The sequence below is a fragment of the Sprattus sprattus genome, assembly GCF_963457725.1.
Source record: "Sprattus sprattus genome assembly, chromosome: 1".
Lineage (NCBI taxonomy): Eukaryota > Metazoa > Chordata > Actinopteri > Clupeiformes > Clupeidae > Sprattus > Sprattus sprattus.
The window spans coordinates 45,540,065-45,565,189 of record NC_137920.1 but is presented as its reverse complement, the minus strand read 5'-3'; the positions used below and the strand labels follow the sequence as shown (position 1 = coordinate 45,565,189).

Genomic DNA, 25,125 nt, shown 5'->3' with positions numbered 1-25,125 from the left:
TGCAGACTGAGGTTTATAATATTGCAATAATGAGAAAACAAAGTAAACGAATTACAACAGATACATCGGGACACTTTTTTGTGAATGATGTCATAGTCATAGAACAGTCGTCGTCATAGATGTTACCCCCTACGGGCACTGCAGTCTATCTATAAATCCAGGAATCTCTGTGTGGGTGTCAGTCTGTCTAGGGCGTATCTCACTGACGGTAGTTACGTAAGTTATGAGATTTTGCATGTAGCTTACGCATGTCATGAACCTGTGCATCCTTGATTTTGAAGATTTTTGAATTTATAGTTCGCGAGATATTTGTATTTTACCGTTTCCCGTAGCCACTAATGGGTTATCGTTTCCCGTCCCGTCGGCACTATGGGTAGTGACGTCACAATCAAACAATATACGCCTAGCAGTATTAAACTATCCTGACTTCACTCAAAGTTCAGAATACCGTTGGATACAATCAGGAGGTCCGCATTCAAATTCTTTGCTCAGGTAATCTTAAGACATTGATTGATTTGATCTATTCATTTATTTTTAAGCTTCTTTATATTAAGTTTCAAAGTAATGTAGCTTACGCATGACATGAACCTGTGCATCCTTGATTTTGAAGATTTTTGAAATCATAGTTCGCGAGATATTTGTATTTTACCGTTTGCCGTAGCCTACGGTGCAAACCCATGTCACCGTTGTAGCGGTGTAGTCTTCTCCACTCTTGCGTTGTGATTTTGATTGGCACCCAGCCTTTTATTCACAGGTTTAATGAACACAGAGCAAAGGCGATCACACACAGTATCTTCCGAATGACAGCCTCTCCCAGCCAGGGTAAATGCAGACTGAGGTTTATAATATTGCAATAATGAGAAAACAAAGTAAACGAATTACAACAGATACATCGGGACACTTTTTTGTGAATGATGTCATAGTCATAGAACAGTCGTCGTCATAGGTGTTACCCCCTACGGGCACTGCACTAGTTTTATATAATTAAAGTACTTTTGATGCAATAAACATGTCACAGAGATTTATTTCTCTAAAATAAATCTTATTTTTGTGTTACATGTCCCTTGCAGAGAACATCAGGTCTTGTTTTTTCACTCAAAGAGAAATGTAAGGTAATTTGGTAATAAGATTTCATTTTTTCCGCATTTAAAGGCCCATTACGTGAAAATTGGTATATTTTACTATTACTAAAGTTGTGAAATGTAGCTCACTTTACACCACTTCCGTCAATACAAAGCGTGCTTTGAGACCCCCTAATGGACAGTGTACATGTGTATGTGTTGACAAGCTGAAGGATATGGAACTGGCAAAGACAATGGCAGAAGCCAAAGAAGTATCTTTTGTTATCCAGAAAAAGGTTATGACTTTCATGGGGGTTGAATACTTTTACAGGGCAATGTTTCTCGAAGGCTATACTGTTGTGTCCCTTCATGAGCAGCTTAGTAGGAGAAGATGTTTGGAAAAGAACTGCAGCAACATTCTTAATTACTTTTGATGTATGTTTGTTTTGATATTTAAAACATTTATAAAGGTTTGCAGCCTATAGTTATTATATATAAAGGTTATTATTATAAAGGTTTGCACCCTACGGTTGTTATACTGTATATTAGGGTTATTATTGTAAAGGTTTGCGCCCTATAGTTGTAATCAAAATTATTTCCTGAAGTCTGTGTACTTATGTATAATTATGAGCAATGAGTCAATTCCTTTGTGCATTTGTGCTGAGACTGCATGGTTACTTGAACTTGACAGTAATGAGAATATAAAAATTGGAATAATATTGTATGTTATGTCGCCATTATAAAAACATGCAAAATATGTCATGAGATCAGTTTAACCTATGTAATGCATATCAGGGATATAAATGATATACGTTTATACTACATTGGAATATGATATACATCATAATAATGATCATTTCTCCAAACATAGAGCTCTCTAAAGATGAATTAATTAATATATTTTAGCTTACATTTCACTAACTTTTTCTTGGAATAGAGCCATTTTCTTGGAATAGAGCGGTTGAATGAAAACTTAAGTTATTACTAAGGTTTTTTTTTGAAAATGCAGGCTAGTTTAAAGCCCCAATAGGCAACAATTATACTTCAGGATTAGGGTTAGGATAAGCAGTTCAACCTTAAAATAACAGCTAAAAAAAAATTGGGGAGCTACAATGACTTTTAATATGGAGAATCGCGTCCGTGCCATTGCGATAGCAGGGTCCATAGGCATATAACTGCGTTAGTTTTGCCTGCCGCAGCCCGCCGACCTGACTTGTTTACTTTCTGCCGATCTATTAAGAAGCTTATTTGCCGTCTTGCTTTGTCTTATGTTGCACTTGCTTGATGTTTGACAGTGTAAGGACAGTCGTTGATTAACTAGTTTGTCATAATGTCAAAGTCAGCACATTTCAAGAGATTTCGTTAGTTTTAGCTGCTAGCATACCTTTAGCGAATACCTATTGATCCGTTGTGCTGCTTTAAACAGGTTCCCTCCCAATGCCTCAAACGTCCTGTCATTCCATGGCTAATTTAGTTCAAATTCCAGTTTATGAATGAAATGGGTGCCAGTACTTGCCTAAAATCAATTGACAAAAATTGGCATGTCTGGTTTTAATTATACTGCAATTGAATATGCACATGCATTATCTGCACATCTCTCATTCTTGCTCTATTCTTCTTCTATACTCTCACTGGCACACAGCTTGCCATTGTGTCTGTGGGAGCATTACATAGACTACACTACCCACAATACACCAGAGTCCTAGACTTGAGGAGACTGACCTTTGACCTTACTTCATTACATAACAGTGAGTCCTAGACTGGAGGAGACTGACCTTACTTCCCGAGTCCTTGGGTCCCTTATTGTTTTTCAGCTTGCCTAAGATGCCTGATTCACTCAGTTTCAAATCGGCAAGGTTTACAGGAGTTCTTCAACCACGTGGAGAAATAACATAAATAACATCATAGATCATGTTATTTTATGTTATTCAGTCACAGTAGCTTGCATACATATTCTGTCGAAGTGATGGAGATAGGGCCCCATGAGTCATACATGTCTTACTACTCTTGGAGGTGTTTTGGTCTGGGGTCTGTGGTTGGAGCAACAGACATATGAATGGGACCCTGCTCCATCACTTTCAGTAACAGGCACATACTGCCAAGGCCAACTGCAAAACTATTCTATGTATCGTAGCCCGACCTATTATTCCGCACGACCTATTATCCCTCATGCGCTGGTACAAGTAGGCCTAACTTAATATTCATTTAACTGCCAACCAGGGTCCCAGATTTCGGAAAACGTAAGTCCCTGCCCAAAAAGGGTATTTCAATTAGCGTTGTAGCAAAAATGGCACATATACAGCGTATTGAAGTGTATAAGATAGTGTTGTAATACTGCGTTTACAAACCAGCCTGATACAAATAGTAGAATTTTGATTTTGCGACGAGAATTTTCTTGTTGAGCTTTATTTCCAACGGCATTTTAAATCAATGCGGGATAATAGGTCGTCGCCAACTTTGTTGCCATTTCGCGACTGTACAAAACAAATTGGAAAATACGGTAGAAATGTTCCCGCTGAGAGTCAAACAAGACTTCGTGCATTGTCTACACACCTGTCACTTCTGAAATATGTAAGGTTGATTCATTAAATCATATTTATATTGATTAAAACATATTTGTTAAGCGGATTTTTTGGTGACCTGCGGGATAATAGGTCGCGTTACGATAGGGAATTACTGTCAATCCAAAATAATTGGCGAAGAAAGTAGCAAATTCAAAAGATATGAGCTTTCTATAGATAGGGAAGATATACTTACATGAACACAAAATATACAAATATGCTGAAATTCAATTATTGGCAACCATTTTGCCTTAAACCAGCAGTCCATGACAAAAACAGGTATATTATGCCTGAAATATTAAATATGTTTAAGTGGGTAGTTTTATTTATTAAGTATTAATTTTAACAGTGGTGTGTTATGCAAATATTTATGTTTTGACAGTAAGCAATTTCCACTTTATCTGCTGAGAAGCGTAAGATACTAGGCTATAAGATGAGGCCCAGGCAGTTGCACCTGTTATCACAGTATCACAGAAACAATTTACCCGCATGTGGTGCCATAGTGCCTCACCTTCTCACCACCTCCACCGCTGCCACACTCGCCCTTGTCGTACCACCACTTGTTTTTCAATTTGTCCAACAGGCCTTGCTCATTCAGTTTTAAAACCGCCAGGTTAACTGCGCTTCTTGAAACAGTAAAACATATTTTGTCAGAATGGGCAGCAAGCAGATAGGAGGAAGAAACAGTACAAAGGACAGGGACTATCAGTTCAATGAGAACTAGACATATCCAACAAAAAGCATCAAACAAAGCTCTTTTGCTAAAACATTTTAAGGGTTTCAAAGGACTGTATCTGGCTTGCAAACACACAATAGTAGTATTAGTGAGGTTGAATCACTGGCACTCACTCTGGACCATATGCTAAAAGTAATAAATATAATGTCTTCGGCAAATAATGTCTTCCGACTCTACTGACTTATTTGTGCCAGAATCACTACCGTATATTCCTGACTATACACCGCACTGAATAGAAACCACATGACAGTATTTATGTCATTTTATAAAACAAAATCTGTGTATTGACCGCACCCTTGTATAAACCACAGTTAATTTAAAGTTACATCATCCTATCACATAAAACTAAAACACGTGTTATGTGGGAATGGAGGCTAAATGTTTAAGTCGAATCAATATTAGATCCCCTGCTGACCACGGCTTTAACATGTTCGAGAAGGGCAAGGAGGAGAGGGGACTTTACCCCTTTCATTCACTACATGTATTGGAGTAGGCACTTGCTCCATTGACATCAAATTATTTCCATCAGGATTGTTTCACATCTATGTGAAGCCATTGAACATCATACACAAGTGGTTGTGACCACCGTGAACAAAAGACTGCCTTTTATTGGTGAGCTGATTTTGAGAAACTAAACTTTGTTTCAGGTTATGCAGCAAACTATGTTACCTGGTTGCTATGGTTGCCTAGTTGCTATGCTTGATAACTAGCTAGCTAGCTAAAGGAAACCCAGAAATGTTTACATAATTAATGTATAAACCGCAATTAACAATCAGGAAATTACAGTCATTTGTGATATTTCAGTGGCCCTAAAATAGTAGCTACCCAGCTCACACTCATTCATTTGTATTAATTTTAAGCTTCTCAGATGGTGCTTCAAAGTCAGATATATTTTTAATTATTGCATCTGCATACATGTGGAAGTACAATCCTATGCATCCTCTCACTTTTCTTCTCTTTTAAATGTTCCGCTAATTCTATTCTAAGTGCAAGAGTAAGACAGTCAGTCTGAACCTACAACTGCCTTGACTGATCTATTCCCATTAAAGGAAAAACAATTCTCTGCTAAAGCACCTTACGTTGCCTGACATAAGCTCATGGGAACCTCGACCAATGAGTCATTAGGAAGAAACCATTAGGCAGAAAACATTAAATACAACAAAAAGGGGGAAATAATAGATTACGGCACGCCAGGGAGGGTGGAATACCATAACAACATGATGTCATATATTGTTATAGTACTCCACCCACCTTAACTGTGAGCGCTTGGGCGTCGCCACTCCGTAGCCTTTGGAGTCCAGGTTGCCTCCGACCTTCATTGTGTCACAGGGCTTCCGCTGCTCCGTGTACTCGTTCATGGTGGACTCTAACAAGAAGGCATACTTCCCTTTGGACTTGCGCACGCGTGCAACGCCTTCTGCTGTTCTCTTGGTGAACACAGTGGGCTCTGCGGACTTCATGTATGTCCACATTTTCTCATAAATAGCTATTTTTGACCTCTGGATAGACAGAAAAAAACACAGAACCCAGGGGAGATATTGACTAGGGCCGACAAGACACTTTAACAGCTACCCATATTGATTTACAATGGTAATGATCAGTAAGTCTCAGCTCATTTCAAATATCACAACTCACCCTGAAGAACTCTTTGGTGGACCCTGAGTCTAATGTTCCGTATGCTATATCTGTCTGTTTAGCCAAATCTTCAGCGCTCTCAATGGGTGAGACCATCCGCTCAACAGTCAAGAAAGCAGCCAGGTTGGCGGTGTACGAGGAGATAATGATGAGGGTGAAGAACCACCACACTCCTCCCACAATCCGCCCAGAGAGAGATCTGTCCAGTGAAGCAGAATTGAGAAAGTGCAGAAGGGAGATGAGAATGAAACAGGGCGGATATGTAGAGGGATGTGGAATGTAGAGATATGTTGAAAGGAAAAGGAAAGGAGTGGATGATGTAGATAACAAAAAGAAACACATTAAGGGATAATAGCAACAAATGTATCTGACAAAAAAACTAATTGAATCAACTAAACCAAGTATGACAAATGAGTCATCCTGTTCCTCTAATTATTCAACTTAATATTCTAGATTGGACAGCACTTTGTGTTCTATTTATCCATGCACTGACTTTCTAAATGATGGTCAACACATCAGGATTCCCTATACTCAAACACTGCAGATGGAGATTCTATGTTCTGGAATATTAAATCAAGAGAAACTAGCTGAAATGAGGGCTACCGAATACACAATAAGTTGTTTGCTTTTTCCTCTATTATAATACTGATTATGTAGGCTCTGTGGCTAATATATGACTTTTTCCTCAACATTCCTAGTGGATACTGCCTGTTTTTCACTGAGCAGATCATAAAATCCTCAAGACGTTCGGAGGAACAGGTCAGTTAATCAATCTCAAATGTGCAGCAAAATGTCATACCCCACACTCCAAACTAATTGGTGGCATCATATTTTCCACACCTAACTCCTTTTCCTTGCAGGAGTAACCAAACAGTTTGGCCAAGATGGTTACATGTAGCATAAAGACATCCATATGATTAAAAAATATCTGGGTGACCCCCATTGATGTTTGCATGTTACATGTTGCAAATACACCTTTGTAGATCTATTGAAACTTCTGCTAAAACCAGTCATACGGGAAAAACGTTACCATACCAACAAAATACATTTCAGGATGTCATGTTTAACTAGTTACCAACAAAAACATAAACCTTTGAAATACTGTAAAAACTACACAATGTGCCTTAGGGTTGGAGTAAAAACTGAGTTTTGTTTGACACAGTTCAGATGATACATTTGCCTGCACATTGGGACCAACAGGCAGTGATGGGGAGGACACCACCAACAGGCAGTGTTGGGAAAGACACCACCAACAGGCACTGATGGGGAAGACACCACCTAAACTGGCACCAACAGGCAGTGTTGGGAAAGACACCACCAACAGGCACTGATGGGGAAGACACCACCTAAACTGGCACCAACAGGCAGTGATGGGGAACACACCACCTAAACTGAATTCAAATCAAGACCAAGACCTTCAAATTTTGAGTCTGAGTAAAGATCAAGACATCATATTCACACCTCTTAATAACTCTAAATAACTTGTAAGTTAAAATAAAGAAGCAGCAACAAATGAATCACAACAACATATCTACAAATGTACAGAAAATACGCCAAATATGTATATAAATATAAATTAAGTGAAGAATAATATGACGCATCAGATACTTGTTCATGGGAGTTAGTGGGCATTATTGGGACCTACAGCTGTTAGTCTTATAGCGAGAGGTTTAAGTCCTGATTGGGGTGTCTTATGGCGAGAGGTTTTAGTCCTGATTGGGGTTTTTTCAAAAACATTCAGTCCAATGTGGGAGGGCTTGGTCATAACCTTTCCTGTTTACTCTCACGGCAGTGCGAATGATACACTGCAATCTGCTCATGGTGGTGGACACAGTGTACTAGATGGTGATAAAGCAGGTTAGTGATAGAGCAGTGTAAAGGTGCACCATCATGGCCTTTGGCATGCCCTCCACATCTTCTGATGAGCCTTCTTTGTCAGGGAGCTGATGTTAAGCTGCCATTTGAGCTCCTAGGAGATGGTACTGATAACTGGGGAGCCAGAAAGCATGATGGGGGCAGTTGGGGCTGGGCTTTTCCTAAAGCCCACAAATATCACCAATGGTTTAGAGTGTTGAACTTGAGCTTCAAGTTGTTTTGTTGGCACCAGGTCACCAGCTGGTCAGGTTCCCACCTGTAGGCAGACACGTCCCCACCAGAGATGTCCAGCAGCAGGACCCAAACCAGACACAACACACTCCCAAGGAAGGAGGAGTCCCTACAAGGTCCCTATTCAAAAATGGAAGCACTTTGTCTTGTCTTTGGTGCATTCTGAGGTCGGTCACTGTTGTAACTTTGGCCTATCCATAGCGACAAGTATGGAGCTTCACTCCTGCTGATACCCAGGCAGTTTTTAGTGTGGTTCATCATTGTGTAATTCATTCCTGGGGCGTTATTAGTGTGGTTCATCATTGCCTAATTCAGTCCTGGGGCATTTTTGTCAAGGTATTAAGCACACAAAAACCTGAGAAATTGGCCCATATTTCAGTACAGGTTTAAGACTTAATCTAGCTGTAGAATTAGCAGTTGGGTAAATCAAAACTAAAGGGTGATATATGCTCTGTTTTAGACGCAACGCGTAAGCACGTAAGATTACCCCCCCCCCCCCCCCCCCCCCTGCGCAGTAAAATACCCCCCCTTACGTGCTTAAGTGCGTCGCCCAAAATTTCTGACTATGCGACTAAAACACTCCGGCCCTACGCAGCTCGCAAAGACTGTGATTGGCCGGCTAACCACAGCCTTTCACAGAGTCTCACGTTTCCGGTTTTATAGCATACTTCAGACTTTTTTAGACCCAGAATTTCATGAATACCCTGCAGACCGTCTCACAAGCCTTTTCTTATGGATTATGAACAAACATAACAGAATAGGTCCGAAGACATGAACTCCTTTACAAACCCTCTTTAAATGACCGCAAATTTATAGAAAGAATATCCATTCTCACCCGCGATTGTTTGGAGAGAATGTGCTAATTCACCGAACAAATACTTTCATATTCATTTTCCACCACTTGTGAGTCATGGTGATATCATTCATTGAGTTCATATTGACGTGAATCAATCAATTGCACCCGCAAGTTTGATAGAATGAGCCCGGTCTGCTCACTTACAAAAGTTAACATTAACGTGGCGTTAACTTGTGGCCAGCACCATTGTATTTACAAGCATTGACAACATACACTCATGATGAGATTCTCTCGCCATTTACCTCTCATCTTGGAATAATGTAACTCATAAACACATCGTTTTAAAGTGATCTGTCTTTTTCGCCACTGGTACTGAATTGCCAACCTTTGTATTTTGTGTGACACATGTATTCATATCACCAAGCCTTTCGCCCACTACACTTTCATGCTCCAGTATGTTTTTTTCCTTTGTCCTGCTGCAATATATACTGTATGCTAACTTCACTCAAAATAAATCCTATAGTTCTTTGCAACACGCACAATCCTTAGGAAACCGTTTGGAACCGTTAATCAAAACTTGTTTAAAACAAGTGCCTTGGGTCAATTACGTGCTTACGGTTCTGCGTATAAAACAACCCTAAATCAGCCGTAACACTACTAACTACTACCACTACTGTAAAAACAACAACAAAAGGTAGAAAAAAAACATCCAGCTGTGTTTAAAAAAGACAGATGACCAATGAGACATGGCTGCTACAGAAACGTATTAATTCCTGCCCTTAAAGAAAAAGGAGCAAGTAATGTCAAGTCACTTCAACCCCAAAATTACACAGACTGACTGAATTGACTGGGAAGTCAACCTTTTTTAACTTTAAAATATTGTGGGCAAATGTGTCTTTTTTCAGTTTATTTTTTTTTAACAATGCTGTCTCAGTTTTTTGCAAAGTGAAAATTCAAGTCTGTTTTAGTTCCATAATGGGTACGTGACTACTTGTGCATTGATACCAAATGTGCTGAGTTTTTGGTAACATTTTGTCAATAAAGACTATGCAATGTGAATCACTCAACCTTCAAATGTGAAATGTGGTTTACCTTTACTTTTACATTATTGTACTACTCTACATTCCGCTTACATTTGCTAACATATCAAAAGTGTTGTACAAGTCAAATTTAATTCCATATACTCATTAATATTGTTGTTCAATGTAAAGGTACCACATTTTCTGAAATGTCATCAATACACGGTGCTACAATTGATACATTGCAATATCTCCAGAACCACTCAATCGTAATAATTAAGTTTTGATGCACTTTTACTCCCAAAATGACGTGAGACTGGTGAAGTCAAAAGCAGAGATAAGTCCTCACCAAACATCAACCATACCATACTAGGGCCCAATGAAATATCAGCAATACCATACTAGGGCCCAATGAAATATCAGCAATACCATACAAGGGCCCAATGAAATATCAGCAATACAATACTAGGGCCCAATGAAATATCTAATCAAAAGATTTAATTAGAGCATAGGCTACTGTGGTTTAACACACATTTTGAATCTGTCAAGGTGATAGAGCCATGTTGTAACAGAGTGTAGGGTATCAACGCTAGTCCAACCCCAAAGACTATCAATACAGTTTCTTTTACCATAATTTTCAATTTAATTTTATGCAACAAAATGTAAGGTGAGATGTGGACTACTGAGTCAGTTAGCCAGTTAGTGTTATGGTACGTCCCAGAAAGACAGATACGATGAAGAACAGCTAAGAGGTTAATGGCAATGTCCTATGCAGGAAAATGCATTAATTTACATTGCTGACCATATTGTACAAAATATTTTTGAATATTCTTGTTTCAAGGGATCTATTCAAGGGCTAAAGCAATTTTTGAACGGATATATTCTATATTACGGATAAGTTCCACCCAATGGGCAAATAGAGAAAAAAACACATCTTTTAAGGAGGCTCTTAACAGACAGCATTCTTCCTACATTATTTCTATTCTCAATCCAAATCATGCTGTTGGCCCACTATAGCTTCCCTGTGGTGAGGGACAGGGGGAGGAGCCAGACACTATGATTTCAATTGGTATCTAGTACCTGCAGTCTTTGGACAAGTGTGGCTGTGTTTATACACCTCTGCTCTCCATTCTCCTGTCATGGGAGTGATTTCTTATCGAGGGGAAGCTGAAAAATAGAGGTTCTTTTTTCCTCTTTAGGGTCAAAAAAGGGTTCATGGCTTTATAGTAACATGCATATACATATAGACTAAGCGGATTCAGAGAGGAGGGCCAGACAGACGTGTGCACAATATATAGCAATAACTGTTTTCCTCCATTTGATGATCATAAGTTAACATGAATGTCATACTAGGGCTGTCACGGCAAACGTACTACTTGGAATGCATGTATGACTTTTTTTATTATCTCTCAATCAAACAGCAAACGTGTCTGTTAGAGTGTGTTTAAAGCAACAGAGTCCTACTCCAGAAAGAGGAGCTGCAACAATGCAGGACAGCATGGGCAGTGAGCAAGTCAGCACACAAAATTAAATATTTTTTAGCCTTGGGGAAATAATGTTCACATCATATTTGTCAGATTTCAACACAGGTTCACGTGATGTACTATTAATATATATAGTTTGACCATCCTATTTGGAGTTACGGGTCTCTCCTCATTCATTTAGATGACAGTCTGATCGTGTTTGCCCAAGATGGCTGCCAAGAGGCAAGAGGCAAGACAAACTAAATCAAACTGGCTGTAAAAAGGAATGCCCCCCACTCTAAAGTTCTTTATGGTAATTGGCTACACATTTTCTAAACCGTGACAGCCCTATGTCTCAGACTGTGATATGATTGCGCATAAACACCTGCTTGTAATAGAGGATTCAAAATGTAAATTAGCTGCAACAGTACAATGTGAAAGCACAAACACTTCACAAAGAACAAATACATCCAGGGAAACAGACACAGATCACCAACATGGATAGAGCAACTGAATGACAAAGCACAAATTCTGAACAATATGGACTGACATAAAATATACTGCCAGCACTGCAAATTGATATAAATTACAGACTATAATACACACATGCACACAGTTCATTTGTGAAGTTTATAATGAATCATAATATTTTGTTTAGCCAAGTACAATTGTCCACATTGGGGCCCCTAGTTTGACAAACAGCTGTCTAAAAACCCTGGCACATGTAAACTGTTGTGGCAGTGGGAAAACTGCCTAAGCTTGGTTATTCTAAATTAATTATCTAGTGGAGGAATTAGTGCAAGTAATGCGTGGGTCTGCTAGCCTCCTGAGATAGCACAGGGCTTTAATTCAACCTGACTGCATCTCAAATTTCTCACATTAAACAAGGCAAAACTATGCCCGACCTGCTACCTGATCCACAGTTTTTGTGTGGACTTGGTTACAATAATTTGTGCATTCTTTGGCCTTGGTGAAACCTCTATTTTTAAGAAAGATAGATAGATAAGTAGAAAGATATAGTGCTGTATTGAAATCCAAACTTTAAACAACAATTATGGGTAAAAGTCAGTTTAGTCACCCCATATCACAGTACTCTGAAAAAAGCGTTCCTTTTTTTGCAAAAGGAAGAAAAACATGAAAAATGCAAAAATACGAGAAATTGACTGAAGCTACTGCACTAGTCAGTAAAGCACCTTGAGAACATTTTAATTGGCATTGGCGCTATACAGATAAATAAATACAATTGAATTGAAATTAATTGAACATTATTGAATACTGATGAGCCAAAACATTATGCCACTCACAGATTATACAAATTATATTGATAGGTCTGTAAAAAAACACTTTTCAAGGTGTACGATATATCAGAAACTAAACAAACAATCCATCCTTGTAGTTGATCCGCAGGATGCTGGAGAAATGGCCAGGTTTAAAGATCTAAGAGTCTGTCAAATTTCCAAATGTTATAGCCAGATGAAAGCATTTCCAATGCGGAACTACTTTTCACATGATGGGAGGAATATGATATTGTGCATGGGGCAGCCTTTAACCCCAAGCTGGACAGACTGCACTGTGGGAATAAGACCAGCTGGAGGAGGGAATGTGGTACTCTGGGAAATGTTTTATTGGGTCAGCCATTCAAGTGCATGTCAATTTGACCCATTCCACTGGAGACTATGCTCCTTCATAGCAAAGCAATTCCCTATTGGCCTCCTTTAGTTGCAGAAGATCCATAAGGTGGGGTAATCCTGTTCTTCTTACCATATCTGAACAGTTTGTGCTCTGCCAAACTTTATCATGTTCTTCTTACCATATCAGAATCAGAATCAGAATCAGCTTTTATTGGCCAAGTTAGTTTGCACAAACAAGGAATTTGTCTTGGTGCAGTGGCTCTCACTGTGCTCACACATATTACTCAAAATATACAACACAACACAAAACAATACAACAGTGCGAAACAATACAATACAACAGTGCAATGGTTAACAGCCCAAGAAGTCTAAAAAAGTATAAACAAGGAGTATACAATAGTGCAAAGTGGAGAGTCCAGGAAGAGCAGGAATAAATAAATGCTATGCGGTATGTGTATGATGTTTATACAGTAAGGGTGAAATAAATAAATATGGTTGCGGTGGTAATTGTACATTACAGTTCCACAGAGGGTTAGCTGTTCAGAAGAGAGACAGCAAGATGGAAGAAACTGTTTTTGTTTCTGGAGGTTTTGGCGAACAGAGATCTGTAGCGCCCCAGAGGGAAGGAGTTGGAACATGTTGTATCCAGGGTTAGAGGGGTCTGCAGTGATTTTTCCTGCCCACTTCCTGACTCTGGAGGCGAACAGGTCTTGGATGGTGGGCAGGTTGGCACAAATGATCCTTTCTGCAGTCCTGACAGTCCGTTGAAGTCTGTTCTTATCCAGTTTGGTGGCGGATCCAAACCAGACAGTGATAGATGTGCAGAGAACAGACTCAATGACTGCGGTGTAGAATAGGATCAGCAGCTCCTGAGGCAGGTTGTACCTTAGCTGGCGCAGGAAGTACATCCTCTGCTGGGCCTTCTTGATGATGGTGTTGATGTTGATTTCCCACTTCAGGTCTCGGGAGATTGTGGATCCCAGGAACCTGAAGGATTCCACAGCCAACACAGTACTGTTGAGTATGGTGAGGGGGGGCAGTGTTGGGGGGCTCCTCCACTATCATCTCTACAGTTTTAAGCGTGTTAAGCTCCAGATTGTTGCGACCGCTAAACAGGGCCAGCTGTTCAACCTCCTATATGCAGTCTCATCATTGGCAGTTGACTGATGTGTCGTCTGCAAATTTAAGGAGTTTAACAGACGGGTCACCTGAGGTGCAGTCGTTAGTGTAGAGGGAGAAGAGCAGTGGGGAGGGCACGCATCCCTGAAGTGCACCAGTGCTGGATGTTGGGTGCTGGATGCTGGATGTTGTTTCACCGAGCTTCACTTGCTGCTTCCTGTCTATCAGGAAGTTGGTGATCCACTGACAGGTGGAGGCGGGCACAGTGAGCTGGGTGAGTTTGGTGAGGAGGACTTCTGGGATGATGGTGTTGAACGCTGAGCTGAAGTCCACAAATAGCATTATTGCATAGGTCCCTGGGGAGTCGAGGTGTTGCAGGATGTAGTGCAGCCCCATGTTGACTGCATCATTCACTGATCTGTTTGCGCAGTAGGCAAACTTCAGAGGGTCCAGCAGGGGCCCTGTGATGCCCTTCAGATGGGTCAACACCAGTCTTTCAAAGGACTTCATGACCACAGACGTCAGGGCGACGGGCCTGTAGTCATTCAGACCAGTAATGCAGTGTTTCTTGGGGACTGGGATGATGGTGGAGCGTTTGAAGCAGGAGGGTACTTCACACAGCTCCAGAGATCTGTTGAAGATCCATCTGAAGATGGGGTCCAGCTGATCAGCGCAGGCTTTCAGACAGGAGGGTGTCACACCCATAGGCGGAGATCCCGGGGGGGACACGTCCCCCCCTCGCATAACGTTGTCCTCCCCCCCAACAAAATTGAAAAAAAAAGTAATATGAAACAAACGCACGTCGACACAAGCGGTGCTTATTATAAACGAAAAATAATGTAAATTTTAAGTGTTGAAAAATCATCATCCCCCTATTCCTCAAAGAGATTCGGTTCACATGCTGTTTCCAAAGGGCGGGGCTACAGCTCAGTGTTCCAGTCAATCTGCCCAGTACACGGTCAGGTTGTGAGATTGTTTCGCGCCCTCTCTCGCCTGCACTACAACAACGGCAGTACTAATATTAACCCGACCGGTGGGCTATCACACGCCCCCATCATTGAGGCAAAGGTAGTGAGTGCCTCACCTCCGTGCTTTTTCTATGTTTTATTTCAGACCAACAAGACTGAATAGGTTCTACGCATGTGCACGTTTGTGGTTCAATTCTACAGACTTCCTTAATAATAAATACGAGAATATGTCTACATTCATTGTTTTCATCAGGTCCTCTCACCTGCTCTCTCTCTCTGACATCTGCGCAGTCATCTCCCTACGTTCACTGGATAAAGGCATTTCCCATGAGGCTTTGCTCCGACCATCCTACATTCATTTATGAACAAAAAAACGAATTTAATCGCTGGCCAATTTACATTTTTGGTCATGAAAGTTACGTAAAGTCTGAATAAAAAGAATTAGATCAAGATAGGAGGCTAAGCAAAAATCAGTAGGCTGGATTAATGAGAGTGAGTTTATCACACCATAAGTGAGATGTACAGAGACAACAAGTGCTATATACAGCCGCGGAAAAAATTAAGAGACCACTTCAAAATTATCAGTTTCTCTGGTTTTACTATTTATTGGTATGTGTTAAAGTAAAATGTACATTTTAGTTTTATTCTATAACCTACTGGCAACATTCCTACCAAATTTCAAATAAAAATATTGTCATTTAGATCATTTATTTGCAGAAAAATGACAATTGGTCAAAATAGCAAAAAAGATGCAGTGTCTTCAGATCTCGAATAATGCAAAGAAAACAAGCTCATATTCATTTTTAAACTACACAATACTAATGCTTTAACTTAGGAAGAGTTCAGAAATCAATATTTGGTGGAATAACCTTGATTTAAAATCACAACTTTCATGTGTCTTGGCATGCTCTCCACCAGTCTTTCACATTGCCGTTGGGTGACTTTATGCTACTCCTGGCGCAAGAATTCAAGCAGCTCGGCTTCTTTTCATGGCTTGTGACCATCCATCTTCCTCTTGATCACATTTCAGAGTTTTTTTTATGGGATTCAGGTCTCGAAATTGGGCTGGCCATGACAGGGTCCTGATCTGGTGATACTCCATCCACACCTTTACTGGCCTGGCTGTGTGGCATGGAGCATTGCCCTGCTGGAAAAAACACTTCTCAGAGTTGGGGAACATTGTCAGAGCAAAAGGAAGCAAGTTTTTCTTCCGGGACAACGTTGTACTTTGCCTTGCCTGCCCCTACCACCAGATCAGGACCCTGTCATGGCCATGACCTGAATCCCATAAAAAAACCTCTGAAATGTGATCAAGAGGAAGATGGATGGTCACAAGCCATGAAAAGAAGCCGAGCTGCTTGAATTCTTGCGCCAGGAGTAGCATAAAGTCACCCAACGGCAATGTGAAAGACTGGTGGAGAGCATGCCAAGACACATGAAAGTTGTGATTTTAAATCAAGGTTATTCCACCAAATATTGATTTCTGAACTCTTCCTAAGTTAAAGCATTAGTATTGTGTAGTTTAAAAATGAATATGAGCTTGTTTTCTTTGCATTATTCGAGATCTGAAGACACTGCATCCTTTTTGCTATTTTGACCAATTGTCATTTTTCTGCAAATAAATGATCTAAATGACAATATTTTTATTTGAAATTTGGTAGGAATGTTGCCAGTAGGTTATAGAATAAAACAAAAATGTACATTTTACTTTAACACATACCAATAAATAGTAAAACCAGAGAAACTGATAATTTTGAAGTGGTCTCTTAATTTTTTCCGCGCCTCTATATATTGGTTGGACAAGTTTCTCTCATACCAGCGGAGATCTTGGAGATTATCACAGGAACATGGTCTGATTTTATTAGTTTTAACTCAATGGACGGCTCATGAACTTCACACGGCTGCGCAGGGCACTAGAGAAGACGTAATTTGCATGTAGCTGAATTCCTCCTTGAAGTGCCTTGGTTTGCGTTTGAACTTTTCAACATTATTTGTCTGTGAGTAGATATTTCGTGTTAGGACATGTATTGCCGTTTAGAGAATTTAAAACTGACGTTGAGTTTCTGTTGGTCACTGTTATTAGATAATTCAGTATTTAGCAGCTAAGTTATGCTAGCTCTCGTGACAGCAATTTTATTAATGTCCCCCCCGGAATTACTCTCGGAAATGTTCCCATGTATTGTCCCCCCCTGCAATGAAATGGGATCTCCGCCCCTGGTCACACCGTCTGGGCCTGATGCCATCCTTGTCTTCTGTCTCTGAAAGAGCTGGCACACATCCTCTTCACAGACCATCAGTGCAGGGGGGGAGTCAGGGGGAGGGGGGAGGTGATAACAGGGGGTGCCGATGATTATGTGAAGTCTGGGTTGGAGCGGGTGAGGGGTGTGAATGTGGGGTGATCAAATCCGCAGTAAAACACATTCAGATCGTCAGATCGTATCAGATCAGATCGTATCTGAACAGTTTGTGCTCTGCCACACTTAATCCTGTTCTTCTAACCATATCTGAACATAATGTGCTCTGCCACACTTAATCCTGTTCTTCTAACCATATCTAAACATAATGTGCTCTGCCACACTTAATCCTGTTCTTCTAACCATATCTGAACATAAGGTGCTCTGCCACACTTAATCATGTTCTTCTAACCATATCTGAACAGTTTGTGGAGACTTCAAGGTGTTGCCCTGGCCTCCAAATTGCCCAAATCTTAATCAGATGGATCATCTGTGGGATGTGGTGGAACCCCATGGTGGCCTCACTTCACATCTTACACGTTCTACTGCGGTCTTAGTGGCAGATACCAGAGGGCACCTTTAGGGGTCTTGTAGAGTTCAAGTTCTACTGCGGTCTTAGTGGCAGATACCAGAGGGCACCTTTAGGGGTCTTGTAGAGTTCAAGTTCTACTGTGGTCTTAGTGGCAGATACCAGAGGGCACCTTTAGGGGTCTTGTAGAGTTCAAGTTCTACTGCGGTCTTTGTGGCAGATACCAGAGGGCACCTTTAGGGGTCTTGTAGAGTTCATGTCTCTGTGGGTTGGTGCTCTTTTGGCATGGAGACATCACATGTATACTGGGCGCTGGTCATGATGTTTTGGCTCATAGGTATGTACTGGTAATATACAGATTGACGACTATATTACAGCCCATCATGCAAAAAGAAACTGTAACAAATTTAGCCTAATTTACCACAGCTAGTTTCCATATTAAATAAGGACTTGGGTTGACTTGTATGACTTGCACAAAATCAATAGTGACATTTGTGTACCGGAAAGTTATATATTTTTTCAATGTAAACTTTGTGTTTCAACTTCCTAACTTTGCATGTGTGGCGGTTTCCATAGTCATTTTTGTTGTCAAACAAGGGGCTTGAGTCTAAATATGTTCCACAGAGTTAGGATGGACAAATATATAATTTTACATCCCTCTATGTTTGGAAAGGCTTGATAATAATCACTATACTAACATGCACTACATATAATCATGGTAGCATTCACTATAACTGGACTCCAGATATCAAATAGACATCTTAAAAAAACATATCTATATCTATCGACCATTATATTTCTCTGATTAAAATAATAGCATATAACATAGCACATTACCTTGGAGAGATATCACAGCCCTGCTGCATGAAAGCACCCAGAGAGAACCAGAGACTGTTGAATATCCCAAACTCATTGGGGGGCTGGTCATTGGGCACGCCATCTGTGCCCTCCTCCGGCTCCTCTGTGTGCCACTCATACGGGCTGAACCGGCTGACCAGGAAGAGCACCACACTGACACCAATGTAGGCGAACACGATGCACATCCAGATCTCATAGGCCAGAGGGTCGAGGAAGGAGAACACACCAGGCTTGGACTTCTGGGGCTTCTTGATCATGATGGAGATCCCTAAGCTCATGAAAGGCTTAGAGAAGTCTATGACTTCCTCCCGCACCAGGGTGATCGTCAATGGGGCTACAGCGATTTCTGCTCTCTGAGGAAGAAGAACACAACTATTTTTAGCATGTTTTTTTTTTCATATCAATATAGTCCTTAAGAATAAAAGGCCAAACACTGTTAACAATGTTAACAAAAAACATTGTACATTTTTAGAGAGAGGTGCTCAAAACCTATACCAGTACTTTGACTGACAGCCTGTAATCTTATGAATGCTCATAAATCACTTCACCATATGAGTGAGCAACAAAACATGGAGTGTACCTTTCTATTTTACTTAACTGGGTGCTGAATGCTTATTTTAAGATGGTACAGGGCTTTGAGTAGAGCAATATCCTATTTTAACACAATAAAACGCACTGTCCTGTTGATGTTCAGTGTATGCCTACCCATACAGCAGCCTATTATGCAGATGAAGACCTCCAGTGGTCTGGTTGCCTTGACTAAGTTAATGCAACATCAATCGATGTTAGAGACGCTAATGGTCATGAATCAGGGTTTCATGTTACATGTAGCACAACCTTCACATACACATGCATGTCCTCAAACATGTAGAATTCAGCCTTCACATACACATGCATGTCCTCAAACATGTAGCATTCAACCTTCACATACACATGCATGCCCTCAAAGCATCATTTTTATTTACGACAAGAACCATTCGGATCATAGCTTTTGTTATATCTCACCCAAAGCATAATTTGTATTTACGACAAGAACCATGTGGATCATAGCTTATGTTATATCTTACCCAAAGCATAATTTGTATTTACGACAAGAACCATGTGGTTCATAACTTATGTTATATCTCACCCCATACACCAGCTCCCCAACCATTCCATTCCAGATCCTGGTCTCTGGGTCCCTGGCGCCATACTTCCCATCAGGCACTATGGAGATCAGGTACTTTATGCCAATATGTTTGGCAATTTCAGAAGCCAGGTCCACACAGTAGCCCTCATATCGGTCGTTACCTTCATACAACTCCCAGTTCTTCTTCAGCATAACATATGGACCCTCCTAAAATGACCAGATGAAAAAAAGAGCGTGACTATGGTGGCCTGCCAAAGACTATTCCGTTAAACACAAAGTGGAGCACAAGAACAAGTCAAGCAAAAGGCATGACAACAAAAAACAATAATGCAACTGGAATGTAACTTCTGCAAGACTAAAAGAATGACTCTAGCAATATTCTCAATTCAACTTCAAACTCCCCTTTGATGACTGAGAACCACTACTTATATCCCACAGATGTGACAGAAACATTTAACACTAGTTAATTAGATCCATGAATAACTGATGCTATTGCATGCAACAGATCAATATTTAGTTTGTATAAATGTACTAATAAATCTACTAGAATTGTAGGGTCTACATTATCCTTTCCTGATAACCACTGCGCCTTGTTCATAACATCAGGGGTTATTTTTTGTATTTCCCACAAAAAAATGCAATCACTTGTAGACTGGTTAAACTAAAAGACGATTAAGCTGGTCATTTGTTGAACACCTACATAGCATAAAAATAAAAGACCTTTCTTTTCCATTAGCCGGGAACTGTTGTAGCTTGTCAGAAATGTTTGAAAATGCCCTACCACATCCCTTCAAACTTACCAACTTAAATGGTATTGGACGTTAAAAAGAACATTTTACACAATTTCAATCTAATTTTCTCATTCTGGGAACAAACTTGAGGCTATTTAGTGCAGTTGATGCATCCAGAGCCCCAGCAGAACTGAACAGGTGAGTGAAAGCCTGTTTAGCTGACCACTTTATCAACGGGAGAGCGTGGACACATAGGTAAGCTATTCATTTGTGTAACACAAGGTTGCTGGTGTAGATATAGGATATCCCAGAGGCAGGCAAATAACCTGGTGTCTCACTGACTGCCACCAGGGATATAAATTGGATTTACAGTGCCACTTTAAAGTATGTGAACCCCTTGACCACTAAGGAGTTTTCTGTTGTTTTACCATGATTTTTCATTTTTTTCATCACCAATTTTCCATAGAAGGAATGTCAGGTTTATGTTTATCATTTGCTTGTACTTTTTTTTAGAGGGAATTGTTTGAGTAGCCAAAAGACTACATGAAACATGGAATTAGTCCATTTCAAAAGTAAGTGAACCCCCAGCTGAATTTGTAAAGTCAAGCAGGTAACAGATTCAGTGAAACTTATTTGGGTGCTTAATTAGTCAATTAAGCAAACCGATCATCTGAGACATCCTTAGGGAAAGGTTTGGGCAACACAGATTAAAAGAGGGAGGAAACCAACCAAACTACTGTAGTGCCAAGGTGTACCCACACAGATCAACAATGCCGAAAGGAAACGAGATATCCGAGAACATCAGGAAGAAGGTTCTGACAGCCCATCAGTCTTGGGAAAGCTATAAGACCATCTCCAAAAGATTCCAGCTCCATCCATCCATCCAAGACAAATAATTTAGAAATGGAGGGCATTCAACATGACCGCATCTCTGCCTAGAAGTGGACGCCCATCAAGACCATCACCAAGAAGCACCAGAAGAAGAATAAATCAGGTCAAAGTCAACCCACACATCGACTCTAAAGAGTTTCAGACCTCTCTGGCAGCATCTGGGGTAAATGTACATGGGTCTACAATCAGACGAAAATTGAATAGACATGACATTCATGATCGGGTTGCTAGAAGGAAGCCTCTGCTCTCAAGAAAGAACAAAACTGCCCGTTTCAACTTTGCCCGAGAGCACTTGGATAAACCAAAGGCCTTCTGGAAGTCCCTTCTTTAAACAGATGAGTCCGAGATAGAATTATTTTGTCACGATCAAAACCAACAATTTTCGTCTGATTGTAGACCCATGTACATTTACCCCAGATGCTGCCAGAGAGGTCCGAAACTCTTTAGAGGTGATGTGTGGGTTGACTTTTACCTGATTTATTCTTCTTCTGGTGCTTCTTGGTGATGGTCTTGATGGGCGTCCACTTCTAGGCAGAGATGCGGTCATGTTGAATACCCTCCATTTCAAAATGATTTGTCTTGGATGGATGGATGGAGCTGGAATCTTTTGGAGATGGTCTTATAGCTTTCCCAAGACTGATGGGCTGTCAGTACCTTCTTCCTGATGTTCTCGGACATCTCGTTTCCTCTCGGCATTGTTGATCTGTGTGGGTACACCTTGGCACTACAGTAGTTTGGTTGGTTTCCTCTCTCTTTTAATCTGTATCGCCCAAACCTTTCCCTAAGGATGTCTCAGATGATCGGTTTGCTTAATTGACTAATTATTCACCCAAATAAGTTTCACTGAATCTGTTACCTGCTTGACTTTATCAATTCAGCTGGGGGTTCACTTACTTTTGAAATGGACTAATTCCATGTTTCATGTAGTTTTTCAGCTTCTCAAACAATTTCCTCTAAACAAGTACATGCAAATGATAAACATAAACCTGACATTTCATCTATGGAAAATTGGTGATAAAAAAATGAAAAATCATGGTAAAACAACAGAAAACGCTTAAGTCCTCAAGGGGTTCACATACTTTCAAGTGGCACTGTATGTTGATTTTTATAATATGTGTAATTTGAAGCCAGTGTCGATTAATGTGAATAAGTTACAGAACATGGTGGTGGCAGCCTCATGCTGTGGGGGATGCTTCTCTGCTGCAGGCCCTGGAAGGCTTGTTAAGGTAGAGGGTGGAAGAACATCATGAGAACATCATGCAGTCTACAATTAAATCCGACCTGAAAGATCTGTTTTACAGCAAGACAAATGACCCCAAGCATACAGCCAAAGCTACAAATGGTTTAAAAATAACAATGTTAATGATTTGGGGTAGCCGAGTCAGTGTCCAGTGTCTGAGTGTCAATTTTTTTTGCAACAAAAAAATGGGGGAAACGTCCAGATGTTCAAAGCTTATCGAGACCTATCCACACAGGTTCAAAACTGTAACTGCTGCCAAAGGTGCATCTAAGAAATACAGACTAAATACTTATGTTGTATATTTTCTGGTTTTGTGTGCACTTTTGTTATTTCATATAACAGAAACACATTGGACCTCATTCTCGAACGCAGTTAAGAAAAAAAGTTACGAGGTTCCAGGGACAATTCTGGAATTCATGAAATCTTTCTTATCTGGGATTCGTTATTTGCCAAGAACATGATTTAAGAACGTGGAAAAGCAGTCTTGATAGGCCAGATTGGAGTGCCCCCATGTTCTTAAGGGCTGAATTTCTGAGAAATTGTTGGTGATTGCGTTCACATCAATTCTAATTCATCATTCTACAGGTTACTACAGATACATAAAATGAAGAGCAAACGGCTGTACATGAAAAGGCTGTATGAGCCCTATATATGATGGCCCTATATATCATGGCCGTATATATCATGGCCCTATATATCATGGCTCTATATATGATGGCCGTATATATGATGGCCCTATATATCATGGCCCTATATTTTAACAGTGAGAAACAGAATATCAACAAAAAAATCCAGAAAACTGCATTTTATAACATTTATGACTTTATTTGCATTTAGAGCAAAAAATAAGTATTTGAACCCCCAAGCAAACAGCAAGAATTCTGTCTCTCCCAATGACCAGTTATGTGCCCAAGAAGCACACAGATTAGTCCTCATTAGGCCTAACAAGGTACACCTGATATCAACAGGTGATGTGTATAAAAGAAACCTTTCCAAAGAATCATACTACACACCTTCAACCTCAACACGATGGTAAAGACCAAAGAGTTGTCCAAGGACGTAAGAGACAAAATTGTAGAGCTGCACAAGGCTGGAATGAGTTATAGAAGCATCGGAAAGCAGCTTGGTGAGAGCCACTCAACTGTTGGTGCGATTATTCACAAATGGAATCAGTATAAAACAACTGTAAATCGCCCTCGGTCTGGGGCTCAACGTAAGATCTCCCCTCGTGCAGTATCGGTGATCATCAGAAAGGTGAAAAAGAACCCCAGAACTACACGGGGGGAGCTTGTTGATTATCTGAAGACAGCTGGGACCAAAGTCACCAAGCGAACTATTGGAAACACACTGCGTCGTAAGGATTTGAAGTGCTGCAGTGCTCGCAAGGTCCCCCTGCTCAAGAAGGCGCATGTACAGGGCCGTCTGAAGTTTGACAATGAACACCTCAATGATTCCAATGAGGATTGGGAGAACGTGATGTGGTCAGATGAGACCAAAATCGAGCTTTTTGGCTTAAACTCGACTTGCCGCGTTTGGAGGGGGAAGCTTGCTGAGTATGATCCCAAAAACACCATCCCCACCGTCAAGCATGGCGGTGGAAACATCATGCTCTAGGGCTGTTTCTCTGCTCAAGGTACAGGACGACTCCACCGCATCCAGGGGGCTATGGATGGGGCCATGTATCGTGCAATCTTGGGCGAAAACCTCCTTCCCTCAGCCAGGAAGTTGAAAATGCGTCGAGGGTGCGTCTTCCAGCACGACATTGACCCAAAGCATACGGCCAAGGCAACAAAGGAGTGGCTCAAGAAGAAGCACATTAAGGTCATGGAGTGGCCTAGCCAGTCTCCGGACCTTAATCCCATAGAAAATCTGTGGAGGGAGCTAAAGCTTCGCGTTGCCGAGCGACAGCCACGCAACCTGAAGGATTTGGAAAGGATCTGCAAGGAGGAGTGGACCAAAATCCCTCCTGGGTTGTGTATAAACCTGGTGACCATCTACAACAAACGTCTGACGTCTGTCCCTTCCAACAAGGGTTACTCCACCAAGTATTAAGTAATGTTATGCTTGGGGGTTCAAATACTTATTTTTTGCTCCAAATCCAAATAAAGTCATAAATGTTATAAAATGTTGATATTCTGTTTCTCACTGTTAAAATACACCTACCATTACAATTATAGATCACACATTTCTTTGCAAGTGGCCAAACTTGCGAAGTCGGCAGGGGTTCAAATACTTATTTTCCCCACTGTATCATGGCTCTTTATATGATGGCCGTATATATCATGGCCCTATATATCATGGCCGTATATATGATGGCCCTATATATGATGGCCGTATATATCATGGCCCTATATATCATGGCCGTATATATCATGGCCCTATATATCATGGCCGTATATATCATGGCCGTATATATCA

General features: G+C 40.6%; 1 protein-coding gene across 1 annotated transcript in view; it reads right to left on the bottom strand.

Annotated features, from left to right (window-relative positions):
- Positions 1-25,125, bottom strand: part of LOC308371864 (glutamate receptor 4-like) — a gene marked incomplete at both ends in the record, with an annotated part of 100,002 nt that overhangs the window by 5,061 nt on the left and 69,816 nt on the right. Inside the window, 5 exons of the mRNA XM_080846891.1 lie at positions 4,134-4,248; positions 5,610-5,857; positions 5,994-6,192; positions 18,696-19,069; positions 19,846-20,052. Coding sequence (XP_080703017.1) covers positions 4,134-4,248; positions 5,610-5,857; positions 5,994-6,192; positions 18,696-19,069; positions 19,846-20,052 — 1,143 coding nt within the window. The remainder of the gene's footprint in view (positions 1-4,133; positions 4,249-5,609; positions 5,858-5,993; positions 6,193-18,695; positions 19,070-19,845; positions 20,053-25,125) is intronic.